Genomic DNA, 21,196 nt, shown 5'->3' on the forward strand with positions numbered 1-21,196 from the left:
ACTAAGATCCCACATGCTGCAAGGTGTGGCCAAAAAAAGACATACGTGCATGCAAGTACAGATGGTTCGGACTAAAAGCTGTATCCCTTGGGTGTTTAACCGACCTAGAATTGCAAAAAGAAAAAAAACCTTGGCTATTTGAAAACTGTTGCTTTTCTGAGTTTACATGATTAAGAGTGCAAAGCTTTCTTCTCCCTCTCTCTCAGAGGGGACCTAAGTTTGAGAACCAAATGTGTTGTGTGGAAGCAGTTTCCACATACATTCATGCCCCTCCTCAGAAAAACACTTTCCTGCTGCTCTCACTGGAACTCGCTTGCCCAGGGCCTCATCTCCGCAAGATCCAGACTGACAGGTCCTTAGGGTGGTCCCCACCCTCCCTCCCAGCTCCTGCTTTTTGTAGGAACTATGCCTTCTGCCTGTCCCTCTGAAACCTCCCCCTCATCATTCTAGTAGCGACTGAGAAGCAAGCTCCTGAGTGAAGCCCTCCTTGGCTTGCCAGCAGGCTAATTTCTCCATCTTCCATGTCCCAACAGCACTTTACACAGCCTCCTACTGACGAGCACTCAGGGGGAGCAGATCTCTGTCCACAACAGACCCTGAGCCGAACCAGCACCAGGACCACAATGACTGGCCCAAACCCCGGCGCCTGGCACAATGGGATCTGGTCTGTGATGTGAGCATCTCCTCCAGTCTGAGTCTGGGTTCCCCCATGTGCTCCGCCGTGACCTGAACCTTTCAGTGCCTCGCTGCTTCCAGCTACGAATCGGACACGTAGACTACCTACCCCTCCCAGGGCTGCTATGAGAAGTTCACATACTTAATTTCAGCACTTAGATTGGTGCTCAGCACATGTGAACTCTATAAATGCTGACTCTGACGGTTACTCTTCCTTCTGCCCTTCCCTTTCCTTCTCAGTTGTATTTTATTCATTTAATCTACACTCCATGGCCTACTGGAAATTTCAAGGACATTGCTCTGCTCTGGCCTGTTGATTTAGTTCAGAAACTGAAAGACTTTCAATGAGACACAAAAGGAAAAAGTACAGTCTGGGATGAGAGGGCATGCCCTAACCCAGGTAGCCTGGGGGGAGGTGGCAGGACTCTTGGCAACTGAGGCTTTTCCTGAGGAGGGAGCTGGCATAGGATGCACTGTGAGATCATGAGGTTTGCTCTATCACCGGATGCAGCGCCCACATCCAGACCAACCTGCTGGGCTCAAATCAACACAACTACCTTTGGCTGAAAGGAAAGACTCGAGGATGTGTTTCCAAACCTTCCTCACTGCTCTCGGGGATGGTCCAGGAGTGCCCAGTTGAGCGCCCCCTTTAAATGAGGCCAGATACGTCTTGCACTTTGTAAATTTTTTGGCTACACCACATGGCATGTGGGATCTTAGTTCCCTGACAGCTGATCAACCATGCACCCCCTGCATTGGGAGAGCAGAACCACTGGACCTCCAGGGACATCCTGACCCGAGGGACGCTATGCACAGGCTCCCCGGCCCTCGGGCTCCTGGTGGGGCTGGCCCACGAGAAGCTCCAGCAGACTGGAAGCGCTATGTTCACTTTGCCAGCCCCCTTCCCACACAGTCACAGAAGCCGGCCCAGAGCAGCGGCTCCTGCCCAGAGGCCGCCCCCAGCACAGGCTTCTCTGCATCAGGGCTCCCATGACCACCCAGTCCACCGGCCCCTCAGCCCGGAGCACTGGCGGGCGGCTGCCCCCACTGTGTCCTTACACCCTGATGGCACCTACAGAAACGGCCCCTTGCTGAAACTCTTCTCAAATTACCCAAGCTGCAGGTGCCAAGAATATTCTGTTAAGACCCCTGGATGACAATATTATGAGGAGTGTTTTCTCTTCCTCCACGGATAAATCACCCCTTGAGACAGCAACTTACATTGGAGCTGGAGTTGATGACATTCAGCTCCTGAGGTTTAGGCCTGTGCCCAGACTTTCCCACTTGGTCCGGCCCTCCCTCTTCAGAGAAGAACTCCTTCCAGGGTGACTCCCGGAGATGTTCGTCAACAGATATAATGTGTCCCTCAGTTGTAAACATGTATCTGGTTCCAGATTTGTGTACTGGGTTCTCCTCATCAAAGAGCTAGTGGGGGGAAAAAAACACAGATACAATTGTAGCATGTTTGGAACTAATTCATAGGGGTGAGCCAGACTACTTAGAGATAAGAATTTGCTAAGCTCTCAGACCAACCCAGGCTGTGAAGTGTGCGTGCTAAGTGGCTTCAGTCAGTGTGCCTCTTTGTGACCCTATGACTGGTAGCCAGCCCCGCTCCTCTGTCCATGGAATTTTCCAGCCAAGAATACTGGAATAGGTTGCCATGCCCTCCTCCAGGAGATCTTGCTGACTCAGGGATCAAACCTGCATCTCTTACGTCTCCTGCATTGGCAGGCAGATTTTTTACCACTAGCAGCACCTGGGAAGCCCGTGGGGCAGAATCACCGGTTGTGTTTAAGTTCAGATGCCTGAACTTCCCTGACCCCACCTAGACCTAGAGGTTAGAAAGCCCAGGCCTAAGACCCCAGTGACACTAGTCTGTATAGGCCCCAGATGATGCTCCTCGCCCCACTCCCCTAAGAGTTCAAGTGCTGGGATTCAGGAACTGGCCCCCACCTCAGCCCTAAACTGTAAAAACTCCATAGAGAAGGAGGTACATGGCTTATTCTTCACTGGATCCCCAGGGTCTGGCCCTGACACACATTCCTACATGGGCTCTGTGGGAACAGGGCACCCAAGGCAGTCCCTTCCTTCAGCAATAGATGTGGGGGTGAAGAAGCGTGCAGCGAGGGCATCTAGAAAGACCTAGCTGAGTAGGGACAGGTCAGAGTGGGAGAAGGCAGGTGTGCAAAAAATGACAAACGAGGCAAAAAGTAGAAACAGATCTCTTCAAGATGGGAAAAAACCTTACAGGCATCTCAAGTATTTTACAAATGAGAAAAAAACACTCAGCAGGGCTGGTCTATGTTTACACAGCTCGAAGGAGAAGAACAGGGCCAGCCCAGGTTCTCCCCCTCCCCCCATGACCGGACCGAGTTCTTTCCCTTCAAACACCCTGGGGGTCTCCTTCATTCATTCGCTCCAGGATTTGCCCCATGAACATCCCAGACACCACAGGCTGCAGGACGGGATGTCTGGAAGAACCATCTGAGCCACTTGGCAGAATGACAGATGCCTGTGCCTGCTTCTGAAGCTTCCAACTCAACATGGCTCTAATCTTAACAGGGTGACTCCAATCCAGCTGCCCCTGGGCTTGGGAACCACTGAACTAGATACAGGGAACCTATCACCACTGATGGCTATCTCTGGATCTTCGCCTAAGGTCCCCATGCTGTTTCCCCACCAGGAAGTCCCGACCTTTGGAGCCTTGAGAGAAAGAAAGCAGCCTCATGCCCTGGTGCAAATGCCTCACACGTCCAAGGCTGAGTAGCCGAGTGGAAAGAGCACTGGACAAGGAGTCAGGACTGGTTGCTCTGCCATGTCACCACCCCCGGAACGCAAGCAAGTCCCCTGACCTCCCTCCAGAGTTGACAGATCCCAAGGGGAAGAATGAACACCAACCAGATGATCCCAAAGGTTTCTTCCAGATCCAAAAGTTCAGTTTCTACCCAAACAGGTGAGCATGTATGTCTGGACAGAGAGCTGGCTGGGCTGTGGGTCTCACGAGAGCACACACGTCAGGGAAAATGAGATCTGAGACCCTGCTCTTTTCCTCAGAGGAACGTTCCAACCCCCAGGCTCACAAGGGTCCTCTAAGAACTGCCGTCTGCATTCCACACGCTGTGCGACGCTAGGTCTGTGTGTGTGTGTGTGTGTGTGTGTGTGTGTGTGTGTGTGTCCTGGGCAGTACTTCCTCCATGAGGCCAGGAACCACAGAGGACACATCAACGTGCTTTTGTTCTGACAGGGTGGCACCCCTGGGCCAGCGAGATGCCCAGCACGGAGCAGTGCCTGCTCATGTATGTTAGATGGAGGCAAAAGGCATGCTTGCTTGCTGTATAGCACAGGAATATGCTCTGTGATGACCTACAAGGGTGGGATGGGGGTGGGGAGGTGGGAGATTCCAGAGGGAGGGGACATATGTATACTTATGGCTGATTCATGCTGTTGTACAACAGAAACCAACACAATTCTGTAAGGCAATTGTCCTCCCATTAAAAAAAAAAAGGCATGCTTGCTTTCAGCAGAATGAAACACTCTGGGTCAATCTCACAGCACACGTACCAGATACAGGTATTTACAGGTCTCGCTGAGGAAGAAGCTCTCCATCCGGTCCTCCTTGGACTTGTCGATGACATGATGCAGCGTAGCGTAGCCACACCTACGAAACAGTCGTCTGGTCAGTCCCACAGTGCCCCTCCCACCTGCTCATTCACTTAAGAGGCAGAAGCAATCTATTAACAGAATAACCAAATGATCAAACGCCACCGGGGAAAATGAAACAGGGTGGGTTTAAAAGCTACCTTTTTTTTAGCCTCAACTGACTGTCTGCAAATTCATTAAAAAGTGGTCTGGCAGCCAAATCATTAGGTGAATGGTGGGGAAAGGGGTACGAAGGTGGTGGAGAGTGTTTGCCAAAAGTGTGACAAGACACCAAGAAAAATGACTGGCAACAAATTCTAAAGGACTGATTTACATTTCATGTCCCAGTACTTGTAGACTGACTTCTCATTCGGATGGTTTAAAACAGTATTTTGTAAGAAAATATTTATTTTACAGGTTTATTTATTTATTACTAGGTTAAGAAAAGCAGGTTACAAAATTTAGTTTTTATACATATATACACACATTACAGACATATATAAATGTATAAAAAAGAGTGTAAGACTCTATACTTAAATGCTAATGGTAGTTATCTCTGCACATGGAGATCACAGTGATAATATTCTACCTCTATATTTTCTATACTCCCTAAACTTTTTAGCATATGTATTATTTGTATAACAGGGAAATAAGTTACTTAAAAAGAGTCCATAGAGTCTGCTAGAACTCTACAGGAATAAAGGTGAAAAAAAATTTTTTAATTCACACTATAACAGGCAGGTTCTACTATACAAGAAGTAAGGAATCTCCCTGCAAAATTAACATTAAGGGTCTGTTCTAAAGAGTAAAACACCAAATAGAATATTATCACCCCAGAACGACTCAGAATAAAAGTGGTCAACAGGAAAAGGAAGGAACTTAGGAAACTAACTTGACTTTTGTGTACTTTTCCAGACTCTGCAGAATGTCCATTCCTACATGGAGGTAGAAGGGATTCTTGGTTGCCTAGAGAGAACATGAGAGAAGGTGATCCAGGGGGCCTGGGAGACACGCCACCCATACACACTGTGCTGCCTGCGGGGCTTTCCCGAGGGGGCACGGCCACTTTATCCTGCAGGGTCTCGAACGTTAAAAGGACTAAGGTATACGGTGAATTCTGGTCAAAGTGCACCTCCAACCTGCTTAACTTGAATGTCGGGCTGGGGATGGCAAGAAGGCCTGCTTCCAGGGCAGATCAACCCCCTGCCTTTGGCTTTCCTGATCCCCCATCATGACAGTCCTGCGTCTAAGGACAAATCCAGTTTCTGTGTTGTCTGAGAACTCTTCAGAAACCTCAACCGCGAGCACAGAAAACAGGACTTTGCCTCCATTCCACACACAGCGCTGGGAAGAACTGCCTGGGGACAAGATTTCTGAAGCATCTGCAGGAGCCTCCACACTCTCTGTCCTCTAATCATCCCCAGGACGCAGACCCGGGGCTGCTGCCTCTTCTGTCACAGGCTCATAGATGGTTTTGTGAGGGGAAGAAAAATTCTCTGGGAGGACTAGACTTTCCTCCCAAAACAAGTTTAAAAGTTGGGGATAATCTACAATCCATTCCCAGTGCCAAGCCCGCAGGAGCAGCAGAAGCAAACAACCACAAAGTCACTGTCTCTGGATTAGGAGAGTGCAGGGAGAGGCCTCAGAGGGCAAGGCGGTAAAGCCGAAGATTTCTTTGGCTTCTAAGAAAATAGGCAATGTGAAGAAGAAGCTGCAAGAGGAAAGAAACAGTGACAGAAGCCAAGAGCCTAAACCCAAGGGCAACAGACCTCAGCTTAAGGGGAGGCCACAGATGGTGCCCGAGAGTCACCCTTGGAGCGTGAGTGGCCTGACTCGGCCCTGAGTCCAGGGAGGCAGAGTCACAGGCTGGCTCCTCCTCTGACAGGTTACAACTCACAAGGTCTCTCTACCCCCATGAGGTCAATTACCAGCTGCACAGGATTTCTGCCTCTTTTAGAAGCAAATGGCAAGGATTCGGTGTTTTAAAAAAAAAAAAATTATTGAATAAATCTAAACTACAACACTGGGAATTCTTCAGTGGTCCAGTGGTTAAGAATCCTCCTTCCAATGCAGGGGACATGGGTCTGATCCTGGGTCAGGGAACTAAGATCCCACATGCCATGGGGTAACTAAGTCCATGTGCCACAAGCACTGAGCCTGTTCGCTCTGGAGTCAAAGCCCACGCACCACAAGGAAGACCCAGTGCAGTCAAAATGAAAAAATAAAAATAAACTACAGCACTAATCCTGCTAGCAGAGCTCGTAAGATCTCCTTGCAAGGGCCTGCTCACTACACACGTCATTATACGGCTGCTGAACACACGGAGGGCCAGCTTCTCAGAAAGTGAGCAGCTCTGGTGCTATATTTGCGAATGGCTGACAGCTCTCGGTGTGTATATATGCATGGCGTGCACAGAGGTATAAATATCTGCCTTAAACTGTGGGGGAGAAGATTCTTCACAGTTAAAGTGACATTTCCTCTGGCATTCAAGTAATTTCACAAAAGAAAAAGACTGTTTTTTTTTAAAGGATTAAACAAAAAATAGGTATTCAGATGAATCCCAGGTGATTCCCTTTCCAGCTAAGGAACAGACTTCGTTCGTCTGAATAATTTACACAGCCCAGGGTTCCACAGTACATGAGGACAGAAATGCGTTCCCCAGGGAGAGTTCTTTGGTCCAATATATTTGGAAAACAGTGAGTACCAAATGTGCCTCTTGATTGTTTTAAGGGTGGGAGAAACAAGTCCTGGAGTGAAGATAGGAGCCAGCTTTGCAGAATGTGGGTCACATGCGTACGTGACCGCAGACGCCTTCCCTGTCCTGTGGAACCACAGCTGACGCTGCGCGCTCACCAGGCTCTGGGCGGGCAGTCACCCCAACGGTCACTGTGAAGTAACTTGGTTCTCCACCTGTCGGCAAGCACTCCCTGTGAACCAACTGCTCCAGGCCTTCCCAGCAGTACCTGGTAGAGGAGATACGTGGACTCCACCAGCTCGGGCCTCAGCGGATAGAAGAGCACGTCGGGGGCCTGCAGCTGCCAGTTGTACCTCTCGGGGAGGGCCCCGTAGCGCTTCCAGATGGCGTAGTAGAAGGCGTGCAGGCAGATGGCGTCTTCCACGTCTCCTATCAGAACCTGCGGGAAAGACGCAGGGCCCCAGGCTAGGATGGGGTTCTCACAGTGGCAGGACGTGACACATGGGCCCTGGGCTCCCCCTCCACCCACTGGCTATCTGATCCGCAAACATAGCTGGAGACAAACCCAACCCAAAAGCTGCCTGTGGGACAGACGCCACCCCCCATCTGGCCATCAGCGCCACATTCCCGAGGACTGCAAAGGACAAGAGGCTAACTCCTCATGAGCAAAGCATTGACAACTGAGAGATGGACCATCCAGAAATTTTACACCGTTACTTTTCAGGCATGGCTTTGCGCTGATTCAGTGCGGAGTAATTTTCAAAGAGAACAATGGACACATACTGTGCCATGAACTGCCCAAATCTGAAGGAGCCAGAGAACATTCTGGAACCATACAAAGAAAAGAGGGGGCAGAACACTTTCCAATGACTTCTTTCACTAAGCAAACGGAATTGTGAAATACCTGCAGTCCAGGGAAGAAGGCCTGCAGAGAGTCGATCCACGTGTTCATGAGCTGCCCGCTGAACATGTTCACGTTGACGTAGAGGGGCGGGTCCCCTTCTCCCTCGTTACAGGCTTCCCGACTGAGGAGCCAAGCAGAATGGTCAGAGAGAAGGAAGAGACACAGCTCTAGCCCTGTTCCTCCATCAGCCCCCAGCAGCTTCACTTCAGTGGAATCAACATCAACCTTTGCTCCCAACACAGTCTTTAAACCTTTGGAGACAGACCTCCTCTCCCTGTCAATACAGTACTCTAGCACGAGATGACACCTACTGTAAGACAAAAGTTCTGAACTTGGCCATCGTAACACATTGACTTGTCACTGCACTTTGCAGAAAGCACTTTGACATGCAGGTTTGAGTAATATTTCCATGTAATTTGGTATATTTTCCAGCCAATGCAAAAGCATTTCCATACAAGGCTTCCCTCATAGCTCAGTTGGTAAATGCCTACAATGCAGGAGACCCCTGTTCGATTCCTCGGGCATGAAGATCTGCTGGAGAAGGGATTAGGCTACCCACTCCAGTATTCTTGGGCTTCCCTTGTGGCTCAGCTGCTAAAGAATCTGCCTACAATGTGGGAGACTGGGTTGGGAAGATCCCCTGGAGAAGGGAAAGGCTATCCACTCCAGTATTCTGGCCTGGAGAATTCCATGGATTGTATAGTCCATGGGGATGCAAAGTTGGACACGACTGAGCAACTTTCACTTTCAATTTGGTATATACAGTGAGTCAGTCTTGACCTGAGTGGGGAAGCCTAGTTCTTTCTGCACAAGGGTCTCGTCTCTAATAGAATCCTACACCACGGGGTCTGGGCCTGGAGGAGCACATCAGAGCCAAGGAGCTCAGGGATTACCACTCGATTTAGTAAATGCAGGGGCTTTAAAAAATAAAAAGGACTGAACTCTGGCCAAACAGCCTTTTACCTAAACATAGCACTTGCCTGTTCATACAACAGCTAGGGTGGAAATGTGTCCGAGAAAATCCTACCAAGCAGGCAACTCAGTAGCTGTCACTTGCTCTGGCCACTTAATAGACGCCAAGTGCACAGGGGAAGACCCAGGAGGAGAGAGGAGGCACAGGGTAGAAGCTGCTGCAGCTTCAAATGGCACTTCTCTGCCATCCTCAATGCACAACCGACAAGCAGCAAACAGTACTGTTTTTACCAAATACGCCATTTTGCTGTATAATAAAAACTAATGGAACACTGTAAACCAACTATACTCCAATAAAAATTAATTTAAAAAATAAAATAAAAAATAATTACTAAGAAAACAAACACAGAAGGGAAAAAAATGTGGTAACTGTCCTTCCTCTCATCAAGTATAAAGACTGAACCTAACTTCTCTGGAAAGTGAACTAAAACAGCTGTGCCACAAGGCAGCTCTATGTGCAGTTAAAGCCTGAGAAACCGGGGACGTGTCACTCCTTGTGGCAGCCACTCCCCAAGTAGCCCCCAGTGACCCCTGCCTCTGGGCTGTCACAAGCCACTCCCCAAGTAGCCCCCAGCGACCCCTGCCTCTGGGCTGTCACAAGCCACTCCCCAAGTAGCCCCCAGCGACCCCTGCCTCTGGGCTGTCACAAGCCACTCCCCAAGTAGCCCCCAGCGACCCCTGCCTCTGGGCTGTCACAAGCCACTCCCCAAGTAGCCCCCAGCGACCCCTGCCTCTGGGCTGTCACAAGCCACTCCCCAAGTAGCCCCCAGCGACCCCTGCCTCTGGGCTGTCACAAGCCACTCCCCAAGTAGCCCCCAGTGACCCCTGCCTCTGGGCTGTCACAAGCCACTGCCCAAGTAGCCCCCAGCGACCCCTGCCTCTGGGCTGTCACAAGCCACTCCCCAAGTAGCCCCCAGCGACCCCTACCTCCAGGCCTTCACACCTTTGTGCTGTCCCTCACACACTGCATCAGCCTTGGTCTGTGTGACCAACAGTCCAGCAGAAGTTCTGGTTGTCATTCCCAGATTAGGATGTGAAAGCACAGGGCGGTTTCTGGAAGGTCTCTTTCTGTCTCTCTCAGACCACTCATTCTGGGGCAGCCAGCTGCCATGAGCTGCCTATGGAGAGGTCCATGTGGCAAGGAACTGAGACCTCCGGCCACAGCCAGGGAGCAACCAAAGCTTGGGAGGGAGCCCTCCAGCCTGGCCCAAGCCATGACATGGCTGCAACTTGTGGGCGACCTCGTGAGAATTGGAGAGAGAACATTCGCTGTTTAAGCCACTAGGCTTCGGGGTAATTTGTCACACAGCCATAAAGAGCCAATATACCGCTTCATCCCCAGATGACCAGCTAACAACTAGGAGGCAGTAAAACGAGGCCCGAGACCAGAGCCTGTGAATTGCGTGGAGAAGAACATGAATACCTCATGACACATTCTGCTTGCTCAACGGAACAAGGAGACAGGCGGTGAGGAGACATACCCTCTTCTTAAGTAGTTCTGAATACTCTGATATGCAGCATTAAACATTTCTAGGTCTTCTTTTTCTCCAAAGAGAATGTAAGATTTCAAGAGGTATTCATAGAAGGAGTCCAGTCCGGCACCCAAGCCACTCTGCTTGCCGACCCAGTGGCCCGTCTGAATGTTCACAACATTGCCTGTGAAAATAAGTGGAGCTCGTCAGGACCCAGGGCCGAGGGGCAGGAGGCCTCCTACTTCAGCCCCATGGCCCCTCAGTACCTTCATCCCGCACAGGGAAGAGGCAGCAAGGGTACAAGGCCTCTTGCGTGATCTGACAAATGGAAGGAAGACTGAAAATATCTATATTAGAATTTAAAAGTACTGTATACAAAAGTTTCATGTGACAGGCTGCAAGGGCTTATGGAAAATTTTAAAGTTGACAGTTTGGGGTGACACTGGGTGAAAAATGGGGAGACTATTTTATTTTTCCTGTTGTTAAATACAACAAATTTGTGAGAAACTAAGGAATAATCGAAAATCACTTTTAAACGGAAGTACTTTTGCAATGACACTCTAGGCTCCAGGACCCCCAATCCAGCTCCCTCCCAGTGACAAGAAAATATTTCTCAAAATAAGACAGTTATAAGAGGCAACAACCTATTTTAAGATAACATCTTGAGCTAGTAAAATACGAATAATTATTGAAGATAAATAATGAGTACATAAGGGCTCATTATTCATGAACCTTTCTCTTACTTCAATAGGAAACTGAATTTTTCAGTATGTTTGAAATAATTTTTTAATAATGTCTTGACCAAAATTCTGGAGGAAAAAAAGAAAAATCTAATACTGGTTTAATCTGACTTTCAACCTCCTATCATACGGCGAGATTTCTGTAAAGGAGAAAGTCACTCTACCAGTTAGCTCTAAATTCCTATATTTGGAACCTCATACTGAAGCAACATCATTTGCCTCTGAGGCAGCTCTTTTTATAGCATTCCCATTAACAATTATTTTCAAGTGGAATATGCCAAGGGATTCAAATCGGAAGAGAGCCCTCAGATAGGAAAAGCATGATTCCATGCCATCAAACCTTCCAGCCTCCCTCTAAGAAAAGTCACACGGAGAAACACTGAGGGCCCCCCTCTCTGAGTTGTCAATTTCAGGTTCCATGGTACAAGGAAAAAGGAGTGGAGAGGAGGGAGGGCCCCAGAGAAGAGGAAAGGAAAGGGGGTGATGCTCTCGGCACCAAGACCTGACAGGGTCCCCGCACCTAACAATCCCGTGTCGCTGCTCCGCAAGCTCCAAAGGGCTTTCACAGCTCGCCTGGCCACCCACTCAAACGTGGAATCCCCCAGCAGTCGGCTTAGAATCCCAAATTCCACCAGGAGGGAACCAGCACCGGCCGTGCATGTCTCATTATTGCTGTCGGGAGGAACGCCTGTCTTTAGATTCACCTGGAGATAGGAAGAGACAAAGGATTTGTGGCAACAGTCAAGGAACTCACGTGGCTAGGAGGCCAAGTCACAGCGACCACACTCCACTAAGGAACCAAGCTTCCTGCAGGCTGAGTCAGCCCCTGCCTCCTGCTCTACGTCCGAGACAAACATGGGAACGAGTTTAAAACACACAAACAAGATGATACGAACACCAGAGCCCTGTGTTATTCGTAAGAGCCAGTCTTGGAGGAATCACAATAACACTATTCACTAATATGCCTCTTTTCAGCAGATTTCCAGGTTCTCTTCATGGTTATGCAGCACTAGGCTTTGGTATGGGGGACAAAGGCAAGCTGTGGAATCATGGAGAAATTTTAAGTGAGCTACTATGAAGCCAGTCCTGCTTAGCAAACATGAACAAATCTCGGGCTGGGAGAGAAAGGGCACCCAGCGAGAGCGTGACAGCCTGTTCCATCATGGAGGCTCCCGAGGTCTGGCAGTTCTTCACTGGTTACCCAGAGGTTGACTCAATTCCCAGAGGAGCTCTGGACTCAGCAAATCAGACGCCACAAAGACAGAATCTTCTTCCAGATGTTGCATTTAAATCAGCAACTAACTTGCTGGTCTGTACAGGCTTTATTTGAAAGATCCACGTGAAACAACATACACTGAACTCCTATGGTATACATGTGAGGGTGTCTGGGGAAATGGACCCAGGTCAGAAACGAAGACAAATTCCCCTCACTGTTTTGTTGTAGCACAGGATACAAATCCCACCTGTAAAAGGGGTTAAGAAGACTGACTGAGCAGAGGAACGTAACTTCCTTAAGAAGAAGGATAAGTCAGATATGTCCTATGCCTAGCACATGATAGGTGTTCAGTAAATGCTGAATGAGTTAAAACCGATGTGTATCATATTTAGGGCTAAATTCTCTCAAAGACATGGATTTCCTCTCCCACATCAGCCCCACTCCTTCCCACAAATAAATTCATCAACAAAGAGTGTTCATTCAGGCAAGGGGTGAGTTATGGAAACCGTCCACCTACCCGAGGGTAGGGGATCCCAGTCTTGGTGTTTTCAAAGGCAGGGAGGAGCCTCACAGCCAGGTCGTGAGCCATGTGTAACAGCTCGTTGTCATAATCCTTAATCGTCATGTCACCAAAGGGCTGCTTGGAGTCAGTTATTATTCTGTGGGCAGAAAGAAGGCTCCCCAGAACCCTAAAGACAGGAAGAACAAAAGAATAAAAATCATGTTGGCTGTACAATCCAGTTCAGAATGACAGCAGCAGGCTCGAATCCCCTGTGGACTTAGCACTGCCTGAATCAGAGGGGCTGAACTTACTGACCCCCTGACATTCTTTCTGGCCCTTGACAGGGAACAATCAATTGCTAGCTAAGCACACTACTGAAAAGGAGAGGGCGATCCGTTCATCTGAGTCTACTGAGAATAACCCCCTTCTAGTGAAAACCTTGTTTGGTAATCGTCATCATCTCATGACAAGAGAGCGGCCTCATCAGTCCCAGCATAAATATCACTTTTTAGTACTAATAAACTACTCTTGGTTTCTCTCACTTGGGGGAGAAAACTTAGCCAAACAAGAAAAAAGAAAAGAGCAAGATAACAAATACCAAGTAACTTTTGTAGCTCTAGCTGCCAAACAACATGAAATTCTCCAACTTCTGGTGCAGAGGCAAGGAGGGGAAGAGGAAGAGAAGAGGAGAGAATGGCCCACCGAGAGGCAGGGGCCACCAGCTTACATCCCCAGCCCTCAGGGGCCACGAGTTCATGTCCCCTCCAATGAGCAGAAATGGACTGTGACATTTTTCAGAACTTTAAATAAATGCTACACAAATAAATGTTATGCAATGATACAATTTTCAAAGTTTCAGTGGAATAGGAAAGCTGTCACGGTCTATCAGACTAAAAAGGTGAGATATAAAACATGAGTCAATACATAAGAGGGAGAGATGGAGGAAGTTAGCGGGGGTGAGGGGGAAAGGAAGGAGAGAGAAAGACACACGGGAGCAAAGTGACCCACATGGTCAGCAGTGGTTTTCTGCAGGCGGTAGGTGAGATGAGAAACTCTGATTTCTTCAGAAATACACAGGGGTTTTCCTAGGACACAGTGAAGGAAATGAGACCAGACGTAAAGTGAAATCATGAAAAACTCTTTTAAAGGGACACCTATCTTAAATACACATTAAAGTGTCTTTCTATTCAGCCCCAAATGGAATTACTTTGAAATGGCCATTGTTTCAGTTTTGATCCATCCAAAAGAGAGGAAAAGGGGACACTGAGCCCACGAGGTCTACATGGACTCCCCAGCTGGACCCTGTGGCCCATGAACCGTCACAGGGATATTCCCCTCACTCACACACACACACAAGAGCGGCTTTCAGTCTGTTTGACAATCCTTTTACCTTATGGTGGCCTCGAAGACCTGGACGGTGGAATCTCTGTCAAAGGAAACTGTGTTGATCACTAACTTGACTGCTTTCTGGAACTCGGATGAATTTCCCATTATCTTTAAAAAGAGGAACACAAGCCATTATGACGGCATGAAATGACACCGAGGTTACATGATCACAGGAGCTGGGCCACATCATCTGAATGTCTGTAAGTGCTGTGGTTTTGCCACTCATGGCAGCAGAAACACAAAAGCCCAGTTATGTCTTAGAATACATTCTGGGACAGATGGCAAGCCCATTTCCACCAAACTCAAGAACCGTATCTCCAGATGGCAAAACTTTGACAATAACTCCTCATAAAATCATTAGCAGCCTTCATCACCCCTCCCCAGGCCCCCTCAGCTTCACTCTGATTATTTAGCAAGGCAGGCATTACAGTTCCTGAAGTTCCTGAAATGAGTAAAAACCAATCCCAAAATAAAAGAAACAAAAAAACAGGCTATTCCCTCTGTTCCTCAAATAATTCAACAGCTTGGGTACTTGGTTTCCAGGAGACTAAAACATCTGGGAAACTGACTCTTTGCTTGTTACCCAGATGTCTGAACACGTTGAGAAATAGTGGTATTATCTTTGGGAGGACAGCATAAGGCCAATGCCATTCAAAACCAACACAACACGCAAGTAACCAGCCCTACATCCTTTGCAAAAAATATTCTAGAATTATGATTCCTATTTTTGGGTGTGTGGATATGGTATCATTCCAAGCATCTCTCTCTTATGTGAAGTGCAAATTGAGCATAAAATTTGATAAATTAACCAGAACTGAAATGTTTTCATGCTGTTCAAAATTTTATGACCATCCTGGGACTATAATGACAACATAAGGACACATCCAGAAAAAAAGAATGAAAAAACAAATGATGTCATTCAGATACTACTTTTTCAAGTGTTTCTTATCTCCTAGTATTTATTGATCTAGTGCATCTTTTTTTTTCTCCCCCTCACTGTTATTTTGCTGTTCCATGCAGAGAAAGTACAGTTTCTTTTCTGGCTTTTAATTTGGTTTTTTAACAAGATCATGCAATCCTGCTGCAAGTTGCATCAAGTAGTCAAGGGACTGCTATTGTCTGAGTGTTTCCCAAATACACCTGTTACGGTTTGTTTAAAATGTCAGCAAAAGCAAAGGGAAACCTCAACAGAAGTAACATCTGAAAAAGAAGGTTGCAGTGTACATCAAAGACCGGATATTTCTACCGTGAAAACCACAGCAATGGGTCTGTTTCCCTACTGATGTTCACCAGCAGCCGAATCTGTTAGCAGCTGCAGATGCTGATATGAGCTCAGAGCACGTGCAAGACAGAGGAGGAAGGTTTCAGTGACATATTGTAATTTACCATTTTATAAGCTACAGAACAGAGTAATGATGCTCTGAAATCGCTCACTTAGGCTTAAGAAAAGCTGGGTTGGACAGAAGCATTACACAGGCTTCTTTACTGCAGAACTTCTCACAGCCTTGAAAAGGCTGGTGTCCACAGTGGCTTTCCAAGAGTGGGCAGACTGGGAGGATTTCTCAAGTTCATTTGGGAACAGAATTGTCCTTTGCAGGAGCACACCCTTGGAATCTGTGTTGGGAAATGTCAGATTCGTCAAAATTCATTTTCTTAACACCTATTTGTACTCCCACCATGATCGGACACCATGAGGCGTGGACAGAGTGCAGTGATGAACAGAGGCAAGGTCTCTGTACTTCACAAGCACAGCAGAGAGATAAAAAGATACAATGGGGGACTTCCCTGGTGGTCCAGTGATTAAGAATCTGCCTTGCAATGCAGGGGATGCAAGTTCAATCCCTGGTCAGGGAACTAAGATCCCACATGTCACAGAGCAACTAAACTCACACCACAACTAAAGATCCTACATGACAAAACAAAGGTGCCACCTGCTGCAACTAAGACCCGACGAAGCCAAATAAATAAAGATATTTACAAAAAGATACAATGGGACCAAAAGAGAGGGCTCAGGGAGAAGAGGTGGCCTTTCAGAAGCTAGATATATATATGTGTCTTGGGATTTTTTTTTTTTAAAGCAATACTTGTAGGCTGAGTCAGCCTCTGGTATCTTCAACGAGTTAACTCTAATTAGGGTGAACATACTAGTCTGGGCGGCTTCCCTGGTGGGTTTAGCAGTAAAGAATCTGCTTGCCAAAGCAGGAGACGCCAGGTTTGATCCCTGGGTTGGGAAGATCCCCTGGAGAAGGAAATGGCAGCCCATTCCAGTATTCTTGCCTGGAGAACCCCAAGGACAGAGGAGCCTGGCGGGCTACAGTCCATAGGGTCACAAAGAGCTGGACAGAACTGAGCAGCTAAACAACAACACTAGCCTGGGCCCATTTTGATGAGTGACGGCAGATGCTGACAGGCAGCAGCCATCACTTGAGAAGGAGAAATTAAACTGAGAAGGGAAACTAAACTGCTGTGCAACTACAGCCTGGCAGCACGCAAGCCTGGACCTCCTGCAGACCGTGAGCCCAGGGGAACACACAAAGACCGCCCAAGCTCTCCCTGAGCTCTCGGAATTCTACTGCTGGCCAAGATCTAGGACAGCTGTCATGCAAACTTAGCTAGAATTACCCACTTCTAACTCCTGACAGTTTTAAACTCTTTTAAGGACAGTTAAAATGCAGGATTGGGAATCGGCTAGAGTAAACATTTTCTAATGGTAAAAGTGTGCTGAGACAATGAAGAAGAGCCAAGCGGTAGTAAAATCAGGTTTATAAGGAAATTTTTTAATATTCCGCTGGAATTACAGGGCCTCGCCATGATGCAGAGCATGTGCACAGGGCAGCCTGGTAATAAGAACTGTGCATGGGGCCGGCCCGTTTTCCATGTGTGAATGTGTCCCGAGGTCTCCAGCTGAGGGAACCAATAAGGCCTGAGGAGGTAAAGGCAGTCTCCAAGTTGGCAGCCCAAGTCTGGAGTGGGCAGTGTCCACACGAAACTCAGAAAGCAAAGATCACAAGAGTGTTCACACAGAGGGTCTCTTGCAGAGGCTGGGAGCAGGGCTTGGACCTGCTCTCAGGGAGTCAGGAGCTGTGGGACCTTTCAGGGGATCTTCTCCCCTGGAGATCTTGACTTTCACTTCAGAAATCTTAACTCCAGGAACTGTAAACTGGTTCCTTTAAGGAATAAAATAGTGGGAAACTGGGACAAAAATAGGTTTCCCCAAAATACTCACACTGCCTTCTCCACATTTTTAGGGGGATCACATTTCCCCTCATTTGACCTTCAGTGTTTTTCTTGCTCTCCATATTAAGCTCATTAAAATAAACAACGGCTATGAATACATTCTGAGGATCACATTTCCTGGAATTCTCATCCCTGGGGGGAAGCAACGGTATTAACTCCAAAATATCTTAATTAACTTCAAAAAAAAATAATAAGGCCGAACACTTACTGCAAGGGTATCCAACGCATCAACCAGAGTAAGGGAATAATTCCCTAGCACATCATTGATGTTCAGATTTGAGCTGAAAAAGAAATGAAACGAAAATTACACAAAGGTACTTTAAAAGAGGGAGAAAAAAAGACAATAAAACTAAACACTCATCAGAAACTAAAACTGCTGGAAGCCTTTATTTATTCAGGGACTCCTGTGGATGGATCAGTTGGGCAATGGTCCTTCTGCCACACGAGGACCACACAAGCCTCTACAGTGTCACAGGAGAACAGAGATGCACACATTTATACTACGGTATAAAAAAAGAGCATGAAACAGGAAGCAAGGAGATGGAAAACAAGAGTCGTTGCTCTCTCTGAGATCCAGTTTTATCGCCATAGATGATCTCTCTGTCTAGCTTCAAAAAGTTCTGATTTCGAAATCGTTAGGAATGAAAAAGGAGAGGCCCTGTCACATGACCTGTAACTAAAACTTGAATACAGAAATCAGACACTGCGGCAGATTACACACACAAAGCAGCAAATAAATACCTCAACTACGGTCCCCATCTCACTCATCTGTCCTTTGGGCGGGGGGAATAAATTAACTGCTTTCTACATTGCTTCACTCACATCTCACCCAAAGAATCCCCCCCACCCCCACCCCACCCCCGCAGCTCCATCAATCTTGAGGAGTTTTAAGAGGATGGAATTTTAACAGAAACAAAGGCAGAGCTGTGTTAATGCTTCTGCCACACACCTCCTGCCCCACAATCAACACCCATCGCCCATTCTGAAATCATCTTCAAATGCCAACTTCAAGACCGCAGCGAGGTTAACTGACAAGTTCTTTGTAACGCTAAAAAAACCACCAAGACGACAATAATATATCTGGGAAAGGTGGGGATGGAGAAAGACTGAAAGTCATCAAGTCGGTTTGACAAATTCTAGGGGGCTCAGTTATTCCCATCCCATTCCTGCAGACCCAGGAAGTACTAATAACTGCAGAAGCTTGAAAAGATTTGAAACTGAGGAGAGAAATGAAAAAAGATGTACCTAAGGAGGGAAATAGGATGACTGTTTAAAGGTTATGAGTATGAAAGACCACAGTGAAAAAGCCCTAGTTTTATTTTCAGCAACTGATGCACCGGTATTATGACATCTTCCATCCAATCCCCAGACCACGTTACCTACTCCTTGGGTGTCTCTAAAGGGTCCTGTCCCACACTCCTGGGGACAGCAAGCATCTCTGTGTTCCTGATGCGGTCTCTGCTCTCTCAGAGGCCTCCTATGTGCCTTAGCTGGGGCGAAGCAGGCCCCACGTGGCGCAGGCACAAACAGCTCCAACACTTCACATCTTCTCTTACCTGAACCTTAGTTTTATGTTGCTTATGCCACTTAGTCTAGGGCAAAGAATGTATAGGAAAACTTTACCTACATTTTGTGCATCAGGCTATCTAGAAGGGGCTATCTAGGAACCAGGGCGAACCCATATCTCACAGCCATGAAGCAAGCACACTGCACGGCTGAAAAACTGCACCTGCTACAGCTAGATTCTTTCTAAACACACGTACACAATTGAACGGAGAAGGCGATGGCACCCCACTCCAGTACTCTTGCCTGGAAAATCCCATGGACAGAGGAGCCTGGTAGGCTGCAGTCCATGGGGTCTCGAAGAGTCGGACACGACTGAGCGACTTCACTTTCACTTTTCGCTTTCATGCGTTGGAGAAGGAAATGGCAACCCACTCCAGTGTTCTTGCCTGGAGAATCCCAGGGATGGGGGAGCCTGGTGGGCTGCCGTCTGTGGGGTCGCACAGAGTCGGACACAACTGAAGCGACTTAGTAGTAGTAGTAGCAGTACACAATTGTAAAAGGTCCTCTTAAGACAAGAGCTGCGGGTTCAAATCTGCACTTCAAGGGTGGTGCCAGCCAGAAAGGGTATGCTGCTGCTGCTGCTGCTGCTAAATCGCTTCAGTCGTGTCCGACTCTGTGGGACCCCATAGACAGCAGCCCACCAGGCTCCCCCGTCCCTGGGATTCTCCAGGCAAGAACACTGGAGTGGGTTGCCATTTCCTTCTCCAATGCATGAAAGTGAAAAGTGAAAGTGAAGTCGCTCAGTCGTGTCCGACTCTTAGCGACCCCATGGACTGCAGCCTACCAGGCTCCTCCATCCATGGGATTTTCCAGGCAAGAGTACTGGAGTGGGGTGCCATTGCTTTCTCCGCAGAAAGGGTATAGGAAGTGTCAAAAGCTGGAGGAGAAGAGCAAAGGAGACAGAGAGATCCTCAATTCAACCAACTCCAGATCATTCTCCTGGACTTAAATATTTACCTCCCTTGCTCTGCTGTTCAGAAACAAAGAGCTGGCTCCAACCACCCATCTCAGCAGAAAACAGGGCCCCTCATCACTTAGCCTCCAGGCTAGATGTTGGGTAAACCGCGTGTGACCACCTTTCCGAGCAATACCCTCTTCTATGGCATCTGTCACCCTCTCCACCTGCCCCAGCCCCTGGAAGGAGTGACTGGTCTGGAGCCCTGTACTCCGTCCCATGTTTTACTGTGCTTTTCCTTTTAGGACATAGCTAAAAGGGACTCAGGTTTAAAATACTTCTCAATAGAACACCTTCGCAGTCACTGACAAAGAACCAGTACAAGAGCTATCACAGGAAAAACTGTATTAGTGATTAACTGGTACTTCCTTCTCTCCATTCAGTCAGACAAATCCATTCAAAAGATCTAAGGCATTCATTAAAACACCTTGAAATTATTTTCTACCAAATCAGGGCTTCCATGGTGGCTCAGCTGGTAAAGAATCCGCCTGCAATGCGGGAGACCTGGGTTCGATCCCTGGGTTGGGAAGATCCCCTGGAGAAGGGAACGGTTACCCACTCCAGTATTCTGGCCTGGAGAATTCCATGGGCTGTATAGCCTATGGGTTCGCAGAGAGTCAGACATGATTGAGCAACTTTCACTTTCACTTTCTTTTCACCAGATCACTGATACGCACTCTTTTCAAATGTGCCAAGAGAGAAAAAAAGAAAAATGGAGAGGAGAAGGAAAGAAAAAATAAACATCACAAAAGCCTCTTGGCCTAATACCACCAAACTATCGTGATTCCATTCAGGCCAGCCCACCCTGCGGTTGAGACTCTGGACCTGTTCTGTAGAGATCTTCTTGATCACCATTCAGCCTGGCCAGGAACTCAAACTTCTGGTACAGGAATGGGTACTCAAGAATCGGTAACAATCTGGGCTCAGAAGTGCTTGTCTTTCCACATAAGCGGCTGCCAAACCACGACGGCACCCCACTTAATTCATCATGTATGGCTATTCATGACCCTCATCCCACTCTGAATTTTTAAGGTTCTTCTCAACCCAGAACAGAGAAGGTGGAGAGAACTTTGGCCTTTTATAGAAAATGTCTGGTGATGCAGCTAACAATGCTCACATAGTGTGTTCAAAATTAAAGGTATGTGTTAAAAAAAAAAAAAATCCCCACATATACTTAACCTGTTCAGAAATCTACCTGGTGCTGGGTAGGCACAGAGGTAATATAACAAACAGTCCC

At 47.6% G+C, this 21,196-nt stretch overlaps 1 protein-coding gene across 3 annotated transcripts in view; it reads right to left on the reverse strand.

The window, feature by feature from the left end:
• EDEM1 (ER degradation enhancing alpha-mannosidase like protein 1) overlaps positions 1-21,196 on the reverse strand; it is a 28,523-nt gene that overhangs the window by 4,177 nt on the left and 3,150 nt on the right. Inside the window, exons 2-12 of one of the 3 annotated variants that reach the window (XR_015151216.1) lie at positions 17,647-17,719; positions 14,206-14,309; positions 12,831-13,002; positions 11,618-11,801; positions 10,367-10,541; positions 7,914-8,034; positions 7,278-7,448; positions 5,207-5,280; positions 4,237-4,333; positions 1,897-2,100; positions 46-104 (exon numbers count right to left, since the gene is read on the reverse strand). Coding sequence is in view for 1 of the 3 variants with exons in the window: in XM_086366618.1 (XP_086222744.1) it covers positions 1,897-2,100; positions 4,237-4,333; positions 5,207-5,280; positions 7,278-7,448; positions 7,914-8,034; positions 10,367-10,541; positions 11,618-11,801; positions 12,831-13,002; positions 14,206-14,309; positions 17,647-17,719 (1,375 nt within the window). In the remaining 2 variants the exon portion in view is untranslated. The remainder of the gene's footprint in view (positions 1-45; positions 105-1,896; positions 2,101-4,236; positions 4,334-5,206; positions 5,281-7,277; positions 7,449-7,913; positions 8,035-10,366; positions 10,542-11,617; positions 11,802-12,830; positions 13,003-14,205; positions 14,310-17,646; positions 17,720-21,196) is intronic. The other 2 variants (XM_086366618.1, XR_015151217.1) reach the window with 2 other exon arrangements.

Source organism: Bos grunniens, chromosome 22 (assembly GCF_055505025.1).
Source record: "Bos grunniens cultivar Pamir isolate PY7600 chromosome 22, Bosgru_T2T1.0, whole genome shotgun sequence".
NCBI lineage: Eukaryota > Metazoa > Chordata > Mammalia > Artiodactyla > Bovidae > Bos > Bos grunniens.